Here is a 15,451-nt window from a genome sequence, read left to right as displayed (position 1 = left end):
TTGAACCAACATCAATCTCTCCTGAATTTAATATTATTAATAGGATAGCATTATTTTAAAAATTTGAATTGCTCAATCTACCCACTCTTTCAATAAAATGTACCAAGTGACCCAACTCCTGCATCACAATTACAGGTACTCCTGTATCTTGAAATCATGTATCAACCAATCACATACCATTCTGAAAAAGATGAAATGCAAGAATACAGTATAGCAACTTTGTTTTATGTAACAATTTTTTGTTTGTGGAGGACCACCATGAGTTATGTTCCAATAATATAGTATTTCTCTGATAATTCGGGATTCAAGGGAATTTGCAATTATGTAATATACTTTTGTATTTTTCAATGTAGTATGTAGTATGAATATTCCATCTTTGGGGCATCTAATCGGTCTTCTCTTTGGGATGCTCTTTGCATGGTTACCAGTCTTACCCTTAATGATTTCACTAGGGTTTCTAAATTATCCTTCTGTATCCGTAAATTAGATTTTGCTGTTCTTATTCCTTTACCTAATTTATCTTCTCGTCCATGAATATCAAAAAGTTCTGTTTAGTACATTAATTTTATTTTCTCAGCATATATGCCAAAGACTTATCCCTGTCTCTTAAATATTATGTTTGTTGATGTGGAATGTGGCAAACCCTCCCCTTTAATGTGGTATGTGGTATCTGCTTCAGAGGGAACTGGGGTGAAACAACTGTCAGACTCAGAACCTGTGGCATATAATCAAGTTTAGATCTCACATCTGAACAGATTGCATTAGTCATCACCGTCATCTTTTCTATCATTTCTTCCCTCCCAAAAAAAGAATTTATTAAATTTTCAAACAATAAAAAACACAAACATTACAAATAAACACTACAAACACTAACAAAAAAAATTACGAAAAACACGATACAAAAAAGAAAAATATAAAAATTACAGTATACATCTTATTTCTTAACATTGTTAATTGACTTCCTCACATCCTCTCCTTCTGCGTTCACTGTATATCATCATTAGTAATTTCTTAACATTATGAACTCATCATTTATATCTAATCTTATTCTTAATCTATATTTTCATTATCATACTTCTATCTTTCTTTGTCTTATATACTTTCCATATCTGTAGCCTATCTAGTCTTCCAGTTCAATTCTAATCTTAGCATGAATTTTCAAATATTCTTTAAATTTATTCCAATCTTTCTGTACCATCTCTTCCCTCTGGTCTTGGAGTTTCCTGGTCAGTTCTGCGAGTTCCATATAGTCCACATCTTTTCTATCATTTCTATCATCATTATCACTTGACTGCTGAGTTATAATAGTCTTGCTTAAACTATTTTCATAGGTCTACTTTTTATATCTTAAAGTATATGGTCAACTAAATCATTTGGTCTACATTGAGGCTTACTCACAAATCCATGCAGATAGAATTGCACAAGGAATATTATTTTTTTCTAAGTACTGGATGTCAGCAGAGATCTATTTGCACACCATACCAACCAGGAAAACTTTCTTACATGCACAGCATGGCAAATAAAGATTTGTAATTAGTTCTTTGGCATCAGTGACAATACTTTGTGATGAAAATAAAAATTATTTCTTTCTCATGTACCATTCTGGTCTGAAACCTTGCCTTCTGGACATGGAGCACAATCATAGCAGCAAAATTTTTCACCTTCCTTTCTTTTCTTCTGATGACCAGGGGTGCAGTGCTCATTGCACACAGAAATGGGCATCACCTATCCACAAATAGGAAAGGAGTTTCAGGTTGGAGAAGTCTCTTAATGAATTTCCTTTAAAATAAATTTTTGCATAGAATCTAGCTTTATCTGCAGTCTGACCATCAAGTCCTCTTGTTTTCCAACATTATCAAAAGCTGTTTCTAATGTTTCCCATTCGTATTTAGAGATGCAAAGGACTGGCAGAGGGGAGTTCACATGTCAAGCATGATTTCTTCAATTGAGAATTATGAAATGGAGACAGAGATAACCCAATGCTGTCTCACTAAAACATTACATTGATATCCCTCAGATGAGGCATAACCAATATTCCATTGGCTGCTGATGGTTCAGTGTTCCAACTAGGCTTTCAATGTGCTAGTTATCTGTGTCTTTAATAGCCTGATGCACATATAACATGGCAGAAAATATAACTTTCTTTTTTCACTCATTTTTGTGCCGAGGCTTTCATTCTGCTAGACAGCAGTATTATCCCTATGAAGTTTTCATTAGAAAGATAGAGGGTTTGCAGGAAAAAAACAAAAATCATTTGTAGGTTACAGCAGACCTCCCCACACACACCAAAAACACAGGACGCTGACCTGGTTAAATCCTGGGTGCCACACTATCATGTTTTCATGAACGAAGAAATTCTTTCCTTCTGGAGCAGTATCATCCACCTCTCCAACTTTGACTCGAAGGAAGGATTTGTTTGGGAATATGACCATGTTCATGATGTCAAATCCACCTTCCATTTCCTTTTTAGCAGTAAAGGACAGTGATTCTCCAGCTGAATTGTTAAAGGAAATGCCTTGAAGGTAAAGGTGGAGCTGATTTAAAGATTAAAAGTCAAAGGAGTGGGGGGGGGGAGAAATGAAGACTGTGAATGTAATGAAATGATATAGAAACACACATTTTACTATTTGTGTTTGTATTATCTAAGAAAGACCAAAAGTGAAAAATCAACTGTTTTCCATAGAATCTAAAAGCCTGCATTATACATTGACGATATAATGCCTTTCCAGTCCACAGTGCACAAAACATAACGAAAATATACAAAGCTTTGTAAAAAAATAAAATAAAAATAAAAATGTGGAGTACCAGTTCATGGTTTTTTATCTTTATCTTTATCTTTATTTTTTATATTTGCATATGACAATATGGACTTATTTTCAGCACATTACCTGCCAAGGCTGCAAATCTTGAAGATCAAATGTGTTATGACCCATCTTTGATCTGTGTTTGGATCTCTTTAAAGAAATGCCATGTAAAGCATGAGCCACCGCATGGACAGCATTATAGATGCTATAGCTGTGGCCAGTTATGCCCATTTCAAAGAGTGGATCAGGAAGACTTTCCAGTCTCTCCTCTCCAGTACATTGTTCACTTGTGTCTACACTGGGGTTTGGAAAATCACAGTCAAATGCTTGCTCCCAGAAGTCTTTCAGAAAACCATTTCCTTTTATCCCATCAGGTTTTATGCTTTGAAGAAACTGATTGAACCCCAGAATCTCTTTTGAGTGAATTGTGAAGCAAATGGCCCCTTGGAATAGAACAAGAGGCCAACTCCTTTGAAGCCCTAACAACATGAAATCAATCTGACTTGTTATGATCCAAACTTTTGTAACTGATGAAATATCATTATTTTTATTATCTTGTACAAGGAAAATAGCTGTCAGCCATATGAGTGCCATAGATTCTCCATAGATGATAAATGTTTGGGCTTTGTCATCTTTGACCTCCTTGTAACCACTGAATAATACACCATAAACATCATCAAGGTTATCAAAACGAGCTAGTTTGGGGAGCCTTTGTGTGAAGGCTGAACAGATTCCATTTTTGGATAACAATGGTTCCACAGTCTGCAAGAAATTTTCTCCACTTTCATCATCCACAACAAATATTCCAACCCATATCCATCCAAAATGCTTCAGCAAGCTGATAATTCCCATGTATTGATGGGCTTCATTTGGAACCATGCGGTAGAAGGAAGGGACATGAATTTCATCACTCTCCTCCTCAGAGGGAAATGAGCCATAAGTGAGCTTCATAAAAATGCACAGATATTACTGAAACACATTATGAGCAATTACTTCAGTCAATTTTCTACAATTACTGAGATATTACTTTTCTCAGGCATCACCCACCAAACAAACTGGCAACGTACAACTTAAAAAAAAAAAAAGTTATGGGAGTTCTAAATGTATAATCTGACCATGGGGCACTTGGGGAGGAAGTTTTAATTTACTGGATTAATAATGGCCGGTAGTCAAAATACCAGAATTGAAGTTGGAAAATACAAGGCAAAATAGGCAGGGCCAGGAGAAAGGGAGGAATGGTAGTGGGACTTTGCTCATTGAGAAACATATTTGCTTCTAATGAAAGGGAATAATACCACAAACAGCAACATTCAAATTACTGTGCTTTTTGAGAATGATTTTCAAATAATAAAGACACTGATTTCTACCAGCTTGGTCAATTTTCCATGTTATTAACTTTGGAGAATGATTTTGAAATACTTTATTTAATTATTTTCATTTGCAGTTTGTTCATTCCCCTGCTAGCTCAGTTTTTCAGTGCTGGAACTAAATGCTAGGTATCTTGTGCTAGCCCTTCCTTCCCACTGTATAATCATCCTACTGGTTAAATATTTAATATCAATGTTTTATAAATTATATAGAAAGTGCCAAAATCCAGCTCCACAAATAAGATCAGGAGTCTATTCACCCTAGAAGTCATTTTGTGGCTTCTGCTATTCAGAAATCCTACCTGTGGAATCTTGTAAAAGCCTATGTTGTCTTTCATATGGAAGGATGTATCAGAGCTAAGTCCCCCAACGATGGCCACGAGGTTTTTGTGTGTGTCACATTTATAGTTGGGGAAAAATCTATGTGATTTGAAGAGCAGGTCTAATGTGGCACGGTAGGTCATCCTTGCATCATGATAGCTATCATAGATGTGGAACCCAAGAGTGATATTGGGCAAGATTGTGGGGTTCCCATTGATCTCTTTCACAGCAAATGTCAAGGCAAGTATGTGCTGGTAGAATTTTGTCACCATGCTGCAAATGAAGTTAATCAATATACAATTCCAGAGGAGTATTCTACAATGCATAAAATCAACATACCACCATTTTGGCCATCTTTGTCTCAAATGATTTTTATTGAAATGAAGTTTTGCCTTTTGCAATTCATATTTCTAAGCTAACAGACAACACACCATTGATGAAAATGTCTGATTCATCAGTGCATCTGTGTTCTGCATGGTTCTTTGACACACCTGCCTTTCATCCCTTTCTCAACCTTTGCAGCTCAGTTGATTTATTATTATTATTATTATTATTATTATTATTATTATTATTATTATTATTATTTTAAAAAAACCTCTCCCCTCATTCTTCTCTTTAGTTAGCTGAATACTTCACATATATCATGAAGTGCTTTCTGACTCATAAATGTTTTTTTGCTATACTCATTTACCTTGTATAACCTCACCTGAATTCAATGGGACTTTTCTCTGAGTGGATGGATATACATAGATCTGTCAAAGCTCAGTGGCTCCATATGGGTGATTCATCCAATTTCGTTTTATCTTGGTTTATATTTGCAATCTTAGATTCAGTTCTTCACATTTTCACATCAGCCCAAAGGACACTTCCTATAAGAAATCTTGCCTAATATACTGATTCCTGTAAATACCACTTTTGAGGTTGTTGTGTTTTTTTTGCAATATTCTCTAGCATGAAGTATTGTGATTAATACATGTGTTTTATGTACACTTAACTGCAACATATTTTTGGAAACATTATTTTTCTGGAGCATTTCAAGGGGTCCATAATTTCAGTCAAGTGGTTCACAGGACATTCACATTAAATATTTGTAATTATTTTTATTTTATTGATTTATTTACTTTTTACGTTCTATGTATTTTATTTCATATCCTTTGATTTATATGCCATTTCAAATGAAATATATTAAAATACAATATAAAAATAAAAGAAGCAGAAATGTACAATTCAATATCTAGCTCAGCAGATTATAAGTGTCAATGTACAGTCTCAGCCATCAAGCTTTCAATTCTAAGGACATGACAATTCTAAGAAAATAGACTTGTTGGGTTAGGAGGGAAACACTTACTATGAAACATCGAACAGATTCTGTGAAGGGTGTTCTCTGAAGAAAACTTCAGAGAAGATGTGAAGGATTTGAGAAGAAATCCCACCAATGATCAAGTCCCCTGGCTGGTACCACTCATGGGGAACAGGAAAAGGATTTTTCATTGGACACTGGATAGTATCTGATCTGCACACAACAGGCATTTGCAGGAACAGCAACACCAATAGCCACAGCATTGGCAGTATTGGATGAAGCCTGATAATGGAAATAAAAATAGTGATAAATCTCAAAGTGAATTGCCAGCTACATATTAAATTCAAACCCTGACAAATGCATGCCTTGATGTATAAATAAGACTGTCAACATGCATTTAAGTCTTGACACTTTTCAGGTGCAAACAGAAAGTCTCTTAAGATTTCACCAAGTGAACTACATATAATTATTTAGATAATTGCTGGAAGAGATAATCATTTTCTGGGTATTTTGCCTCAGAGTCACACTTTTTTTGTAACCAACATGTTGGGTTCGATTTGTTTATCCAAATCTAATTACATATTGCCTCTGCCCCTTAGTGGCCCCCAAAGTGGATTTTTTTCAAAGCAAGCAAACTGGAAAGTCATGGTGAAACTATTTACTTTGTGACTGCAAAGACAAGATTTCTAAATCTCATGATTTAGATGTTACAGCAAAACAGAGCTGAGTACGATCAGTTTTTCTGATGACACCTTGCCCCACATTTCCTAATGCTCAAATCACATAGACCACATCATATAATTAGCAATAGGCACACTAGGAAAATGGTCCTCTGCAGCACCCCACAGCACAATTTCTACAGTGCTGAAAGATATTTAGTAGCACTGACCACTGCCAAAACCAACCCTAATCTGCTCTGTGAAGGGCAGGTTACCTGGCGTTCCTATCCTTGGTTGATGCTGATACTACTCAACCCAGAGCAAATCCAAAAATAAATGTGCATGGTGAGGCTATTGTTCATTTCAGGGAAAATACTGCTCCACAGCAATGTTGAGGGTACTTAGAATCCATTGATTCCATGGCTGTATGAACCCCAACATTACACTGAGGCAAGAGTCTCAACAGGAGTGCTAGGCAGGTCAGCCAGAAAATCCCTAATTTAATTGGAGAATCCATCAAATTCTCTCACTCTCCAATATTGACCAGCTCAATGGTTCCCCAGCCATTGAAGAGTGTTAGCAGCAATAATAAATGGGGAGGAGGGGAGAGACAATATAAATTTGAAAGGTCTCCCTGAGTTCTCCATTTAAATGCTCACAGTGCATAACAATCCAGCTCTTCCCTAACTGAATTGAATTGAATTGAATTTACTTTATTACGGTCAAAGACCAGAATAAGCAAAACATCTAAATAAATAGCATTACAGTATCTCTAAGCAGATAATTATAAAATACATGGGAGCAAGAACCAAACGTAGATTAAAACATATACATAAAATACTTGATTAAACGTATGTAATGGATGAGTAAAAACTGATAAGAAAAATTAAAAGAGATCAGAAGTGTGGATCTAACAATATGGGTCTTCAATTTAGAACTGCCTTGTAGAATAGACCAACCTTTGACGAATATCTATCATGACAGTACAGAATCTGGCGACTGAATATGTGACTTCTGGGCTTTCGTCCTGTAGTAATAGGGAGATGTAGTGTTGTTCTTAATGCCCAGGGAACTTGTATGGGATGGGCTGTATAAACCTGGCTTGAATGTCTATATAATACTGGCAGTGAAGAAGGGCATGCTCCATTGTTTCCTGCTGCCTAGAGCCAAATGGACATTTCCTCTCCTCATATGGAATTTTCCTATAACGGCCCTCCTGAACTGCTGAAGGGAGGGCCTGACAATGGGCCAAAGTGAAAGTCCTCCGTTGTTTTGGTATTTCAAGGTTAGCTATGTATGGCATTTGGGAAGTCAAGTATCTTCTAGTTTCACTAATTAAAAATTTGGGGGACCTGGCTGGGTCTACCTGTTGTTCTATGTCTACCACATGCTGTTTAATAATGTTTTTTGCTTGTTCATGCCCCATGTTTAGTAAGATCTGTGGATTGAATCCTAGAGTTGTTATGATATTATTCACTGCTCGTTTCCATAATGATTGGAAATCGTCTTTAATAGTCAGGGAAGCATCCTTGTTTGACTCCTTTCTCAGTTTCTATTGCATTAGACATTTGGCCCTGGGAGGTACAACGTATTTTTAATGAGGTCCCTTCATGTAACATGTGTATTAGGTATAGCAAGGGTCTATCTGTTGTGGAGGTCTCCAGTTTTTCCCATAACTTTGTTCTGGAAATAGAGTCAAAGGCTGCTCTGAAGTCAATGAAGGCCACATAAAGAGAAGCAAAATTACTAGATGAGTATTTCTCTATTTAGGGATGCGGGTGGCTCTGTTGGGGGTTCAAATCCCTGTGATGTGGTGAGCTCCCATTGTTCAGTCCCAGCTCCTGCCCATCTAGCAGTTCGAAAGCACGTCAAAGTGCAAGTAGATAAATAGGTACCGCTCTGGCAGGAAGGTAAATGGAGTTTCCGTGTGATGCTCTGGTTTCACCAGAAGCGGCTTAGTCATGCTGGCCACATGACCCGGAAGCTGTATGCAGACAAACGCCGGCTCCCTCGGGCTATAAAGCAAGATGAGTGCCGCAACCCCAGAGTCGCCTGGACCTAACGGTCAGGGGTACCTTTAGCTTTACCTTTACTTCTTTGTTAGATGTTGAAGAACTAAACATTGGTCGATGGTCGAACGGCTTTCTCGAAATCCCGCTTGCTCGTGGGGTCAAAAAAATGGATGTACCGTGCAGCAAAAAGATTCCATTGAGAATGGATGAATATGAAGAAATCTGGAACGAATATTTAAGCAATAAGGTGCATAGTGGGGGGAAGTGGGGGGAGGAGAGAGAGGTGGGAAAATATTATTTAAAAAGGTGTGGCCATAGGTATATCAGTGTATTCAAATCTGAATTGTCAGATTGTGTTGTTATTGTTATGGTTTTTGTTGTTTGTGTCTTTTGCGGTTGAGGTTTGTATCGAAAAAAATGATTAAATAAATTAATAATAATACCACTTGCTCCTTACAGGCAGTCAGGAGGTTATCATGTTAGCATGAATGGACTGTAAGCTTTCTGAGTTCAGTATTTTAATTACTTTATTATTTAGTAGGGGAGTGAATTAGGCATCCTCATTGTGTTTCTTCTGTATCATTTCCGTCAAAAGAAGTAAGACTGGGAAGTGGCCACTCTCAAATCTGGGTATGACCTCCATATTGCTTACGTATTGGAGAAGGTCCTCAGAGACAATTATGTAATCAATGGCACCCATCCTGATTCTGGACAAGAAGGTGAACTCAGCTGGATGGTCCTTTCTAAGGGCACCATTTAAAATGTAAAGACCTAGTTTGAAGGACATTTGTGCTAGGTAGAAACCTGCAAAGTTGGACATTTGGTCTTTTGAGGCTCGTGTTGTTAGTGGGCCTACGATCTCCAGATCTGGGGGGTATGGCCAAACCGTGTATATAGGGTTTGGTCATTAAGTCCTAGTCTGGCATATAAGTCCCCTCTCAGCACCACCATTGCGTTAGGCTTCTGTAGAATGAGGTCTGCAACATATCTTTGCCTGGACAGGCGGAGTCCCCCAACCCCCAGGTGACCCCCGAGTAGAATATTGACACAAGACATCGTTGTATGGGATTAAAATTGGCCACAACTTTATTAAGATTCAGATGTAGGAAGACCTTGGCTCAGGCATTGGGCGTTTATCCTTCCCAGCCCACAGCCGGGGATCTGGAAAACTTCAGGGTCATCCAGAATGTGCGGGGATTGGGCTAGCCCTGGAGAACATAAGTCTGTGTGTAGCCTGGGTATTATTGTGTAGTTTCAACTGTCTGTCAGCAACATGAGGTTCCTTGAAGGTTATTAGGAAGGGAGTGTCAGGGTTGTCAGACTCCCTCCCCTTCAATAGAGAAGGCCTAGTGGTTTCTATATTCGAATGAAAAATAATAATATTTTTATTGGTTTTCAATTGCAATCCAATAATAATATTGTTAACACTTTACTGGAAATAAGCTTTTAAAATGGTGTGGTGGGTATAATTACATGGAAATGGACTGCATTCTACTCTGACATAGTATGTGTATATCCTGCGCATTGCATTGCATTGCATTGCATTGTCATTCAAGTGCTTTACTAACGCATCTTCCTAAGATGTACAATACCCCCTTTCCAAGCCTCTTTTCCCTTAGTTCTGTGGTTTTCTGGCACCAAATCAGAGCTACCTCAACTCACCTGTACCTCCTTCCCCCCTTCTCTCTAAGCTGTGCAACCATACACTGGGTTTCTTCTAAGTTATATGCAACATTTGTGTGATGCAAATAAGAAAATCCTGTTCCATACGGTCCAACATTTCTTCAATGAAAATAAGGACATCCTAAGGAAAACTGGGATATCCCGGAATCACATCAGCAACTAGGATATCTACTGTAAATCTGGGACTGTCCCTGGAAAATAGGGTGACATGCAGAGACTGTTGGTTTGCCAGTGGAATAACAGCAGAATATCTAGCGGAGGATATAGGTAAAATTGCCTTGGTATTAAACAATACCACTTCACATATAGAATACAATGAAGGAAAATCCCTAAGGTTCTTTTTAATATTTCCTCTTAGAAAACTCTTGTCATATGCTTCCCATTCTGTAACCCTGCATTCTACCTTCCAATTAATTCATAAATGCTCACATTCTACCAGAATACAACTCCTTGCAGAAAGGCGTGTTTTAACGTTCACATTGCATCACAACAGAGTTCCTCCCTTTTTGCTAGTTTCAATCTATCACCAGGTCTGAGGCAGAGAGCCAGTTCTATGAGGTTGGAGTGATATTGGAATAGCAGAAGAATTACAATAGGGAGGCTGTAGTTAAAAATGCCGTCAATTTTAAACAACACCAATTCATATATAATAACACAGTGAAGGAAAATTACTAGGGTTCTTTTTAATTACTCCGTCTTATTAGTTGCTCTTTGTTGTTCAACTCAGGCCTCAAGGCAATGATGTAGCATTTAGGGGCAAAGATGCAGCCCAATAACCCAGCACTGGAGGCCAAGATGGAGATGATCTCCACCACTACCATATATTTTCCTTTGGTGCTCAGGTAAGTTGGAAGAAAAGAAAGCCAAACACTGCAAAAGAGCAACATGAACTTGGTAATGAACTTGGCTTCATTAAAACTGTCAGGTAATCTGCGGGCCAGAAATGCCACAATGAAACTGGCAATGGCCAGCAGACCCATGTAGCCCAGGACACAATAAAGCAGGGTCACAGACCCCTCATTACATTGCACAATGATTTCTGTGGTTGCCGAGTGCATATCTACATCAGGGAATGGGGGAGATGTCATCAACCACAGAACACAAAGGTTGGATTGAATAAAAGAACAGGAAACTACAACAGAGTAGGCCAGTCTTCTCCCTACCCACCTCCTCATGCTGGATCCTGGCTTGGTGGCCATGAAAGCTACAACTACATTGATTGTTTTGGCCAACATGCAAGAAACAGCCACAGAGAAGATCATGCCAAAAGCAGGTTGTCTGAGAAGACAGGTCACTTTCCCAGGTTTGCCGATAAATAGCAAAGAAGACAGGAAGCAGAGCAGAAGAGAGACCAGGAGAGTGTAGGTGAGGGCTCGGTTGTTGGCTTTGACAATGGGGGTATCTTTGTGCTTCACAAAAGTGCCTAATACCAGAGTTGTGAGAAGGGAAAAAGAAAGAGCTATGGAAGCTAAGCTGATCCCGAAAGGTTCTTCATAGGAGAGAAAGCTCAGAGCTTTGGAGATGCATTGGTTTCTCTTCCTGTTTGGATATTGATCTTCTGGGCATCTGAAACAGTCATCCATATCTGAAGTCCAGAAATAGTTCAAATTCCAAAGACAATTTAGAAGCATTTTTTTTTTTTTTTTTGGCCTTCCATATACGCTTGCTAATTCTTAGTGAGTAGATGGTAATGTAACATTGTTATTTGATAGTACACCAGGCTCAAATTTATTATTATTGTAAAATTTAAATTCTCAACCAATTGACACCTACAAGAAAATTTACCCAAGTGACCCAACTCCTTCATCACAATGACAGGTACTCCTGTATCTTCCAAATCATGCATCATATATGAACCAATCACATACCATTCTGAAAAAGATGCAATGCATAAATAAAGTAAAGCAGTATTGTCTTTTGAAGAAGGTTTTTGTTAGTGGGTGGAGGTTTGTTAACTTACAATAATATAGTGTTTCTCTGATCATTGATGGTTTAAGGGAATTGGCAATTATGTAATATACACTTATGTTTTCTCCAAGGAAATGTAGTATAACTGTCCCATCTTTGGGGCATCTAATCGGTCTTCTCTTTGGGATGCTCATTGCATGGTTACTAGTCTTACCCTTGATGATCCAGGAATTTATTGTTTCACTAGGGTTTCTTAATTATCCTTCTCTAAGTTAGATTTTGCTGTTCTTATTCCTTTACCTAATTTATCTTCTCGTCCATGAATATCAAAAAGTTCTGTTTAGTACATTAATTTTATTTTCTCAGCATATATGCCAAAGACTTATCCTTGACTCTTAAATATTATTTTTGCTGATATGGAAACCCTCCCCTTTAATGTGGTATCTGCTTCAGAGGGAACTGGGGTGAAACAACTGTCAGACCCAGAACCTGTGGCATATAATCAAGTTTTGATCTCACATCTGAACAGATTGCATTTGTCATCACCATCATCATTTCCATCATCATTATCATTTGAGTGCTGAGATTATATCAGTCTCACTTAAGCTATTTTCATATGTTAACTTTTTTAGATATCTTAAAATGGGGTGAGCTCTTGTTGCTCAGTCCCTGCTCCTGCCAATCCAGCAGTTTGAAAGCACGTCAAATTGCAAGTAGATAAATAGGTACATCAGGAAGGTAAATTATGTTTCCATGCACTGCTCTGGTTTCGCCAGAAGTGGCTTACTCACGCTGGCCACATGACCTCGGCCAGTAAAGGGAGATGAGCGCCGCATCCCCAGAGTTGTCTGCAACTAGACCAAACAGTCAGGGATCCCTTTAATTTATTCTTACGCTGAATAGTAACAATACTTTGTGATGAAAATAAAAATGATTTCTTTCTCATGTACCATTCTGGTCTGAAATCTTCCCTTCTGGACATGCATCACAATCATAACAGCAAAATTTTTCTCCTTCCTTCCTTTTCTTCTGATGACCAGGGAGGCAGTGTTCATTGCACACAGAAATAGGAGTCACCTATCAATACACAAAAAAGGAATTTCAGGTTGGAGACTAAAGAGAATTTCTCTTACTGAATTTCTTATAAAATGAATTTTTGCCTAAAATGCAGCTTTATCTGTAGTCTGACCTTAAATTCCCCTTGCTTCTAACATTATCAAAAGTTGTTTCTGGTGTTTAGCAACCCAAATTAGACATGCAAAGGATCGGCAAAGGGGACTTCACATATCAAGCATGATTTCTTCAACTGAGATTTATACAATGAAAAGAGAGATAACCCAATGCTGGCTCACTAAAACATTTCATTGAGATCTGTGAGATGAGCCATAGGTTTAATCTACAACCAATATACCATTAATTGCTGATTGTTCAGTTTTGCAACTAATCTTTCAATATGCTTGTTATCTGGGTCTTTAAGAACCTAATGCATATATAACATAGCAGAAAATATAACCTTTGTTTTTCAATTAATTCATTGTTGTGCCTAGGCTTTCATTCTGCTAGATAGTAGTATTATTCCTATGACATTTTCAATAGAAATAAATTTTCTGTCAGAACACATTTGTAGGTTACAGCAGACCACCCCCCAAAAAAACCGAAAACACTGTTAGAATGCACACCTGGTTAAAACCTGGGTGCCACATTATCATATCCTCATGAATGATGAATTTCTTTCCTTCTGGAGCAGTATCATTCACCTCTCCAACTTTGACTCGAAGGAAGGACTTGTTTGGGAATATGACCATGTTCATGATGTCGAATACACCTCCCATTTCCTTTTTAGAAGTAAAGGACAGTGTTTCTCCAGCTGAATTGTTAAAGGAAATGCCATGAAGGTAAAGGTGGAGCTGATTGAAAGATTAAAAGACAAGGGGGGGGGAATGAAAATTTTGAATTTAATGTCATGATATAGAGGCAATCATTTTACTATTAGTGTTTGTTAGTATTATCTAAGAAAGACAAAAGGTGAAAAATCAACTATTTTACATAGAAGATAAAAACCTACATTATACATTGACAGCATAATGTCTTTCCAGGTCAAAATGTGCAAAACATAACGTAAATATACAAAGCTTTGTAAAAAAGGCAGAGTACCAGTTCATGTATTTTAATTATTTTTATTTTTTCCCCAAATTACAATATGGACTTGTTTCCAGTACCCTACCTGCCAAGGCTGCAGATCTTGAAGTTCAAATGTGTTATGACCCATCATTGATCTGTGCTTGGATCTCTTTAAAGAAATGTCATGTAAAGCATGAGCCACTGCATGGACAGCATTATAGATGCTATAGCTGTGGCCAGTCATGCCCATTTCAAAGAATGGATCAGGAAGGCTCTCCAGTCTCTCCTCTCCTGTACATTGTCCACTTGTGTCCATTGGCACACTGGGGTTGGGAAAATCACAGTCAAATGCTTGCTCCCAGAAGTCCTTCAGAAAGCCATTTTCTTTTACTCCATCAGGTTTTATGCTCTGAAGAAAATCATGAAACCCTGGAAGCTCTTTGGAGTGAATTGTGAAACAAATGGCACCTTGGAATAGAACAAGAGGCCAACTCCTTTGAAGCCCTAACAACATGAAATCAATCTGACTTGTTATGATCCAAACTTTTGTAACTGATGGAATGTTATCTTTTTTAGATTGTTGTACAATGCCATTCTTTTGAGGATCTTGTAGAAAAAAGAAAATAGCTGTCAGCCATATGAGTGACATAGATTCTCCATAGATGATAAATGTGTGGGCTTTGTCATCTTTGACATCTTTGTAACTGCTTAATAACACATCATAAACTTCATCAAAGTCATCAAAACGGGGTAGTTTTGGGAGCTTTTGTGTGAAGGCTGAACAGATTCCATTTTTGGATAACAATGGTTCCACAGTCTGCAAGAAATTTTCTCCACTTTCATCATCCACAACAAATATTCCAACCCATATCCATCCAAAATGCTTAAGCAAGCTGATAATTCCCATGTATTGATGGGCTTCATTTGGAACCATGCGGTAGAAGGAAGGGACATGAACTTCATCACTCTCCTCCTCAGAGGGAAATGAGCCATAAGTGAGCTGCATAAAAATGTACAGACATTAATAAAATACATTTAGAACAATGATTAAGTTATTTTTCTACAGTTATTGAGATATGTTCAGGATTCAAAGAAATCTTTCATCCATCATAGTAGACGTTTTCTGGGAATATGCCTCCTTAGATTGTTTATAGACAGTTTCTGAAGCTTAGAATCACATCAGTAATAGTGATACTTCATACAATCATTTTATTTCCAGCATGTCCTTCAACAACAGGTGCTGGGATGGTGACAATAATTTAACATACAATAGAAA

At 37.7% G+C, this 15,451-nt stretch overlaps 1 protein-coding gene across 1 annotated transcript; it reads right to left on the bottom strand.

Annotated features, from left to right (window-relative positions):
• Window positions 1-10,829: 10,829 nt before the first annotated feature.
• LOC117058928 (vomeronasal type-2 receptor 26-like) lies at window positions 10,830-15,109 on the bottom strand. Its single transcript, XM_033170347.1, has 4 exons — window positions 14,279-15,109; window positions 13,734-13,961; window positions 13,005-13,131; window positions 10,830-11,731 (listed from the first exon to the last, which is right to left on the bottom strand). Exons 1-4 carry the CDS (start codon window positions 15,107-15,109, stop codon window positions 10,830-10,832), a joined length of 2,088 nt encoding a protein of 695 aa, XP_033026238.1.
• Between the last annotated feature and the right edge of the window lie 342 nt (window positions 15,110-15,451).

Source organism: Lacerta agilis, chromosome 14 (assembly GCF_009819535.1).
Source record: "Lacerta agilis isolate rLacAgi1 chromosome 14, rLacAgi1.pri, whole genome shotgun sequence".
NCBI classification, from domain to species: Eukaryota; Metazoa; Chordata; class Lepidosauria; order Squamata; family Lacertidae; genus Lacerta; species Lacerta agilis.
This window is presented reverse-complemented; position numbering and strand designations above follow the sequence as displayed.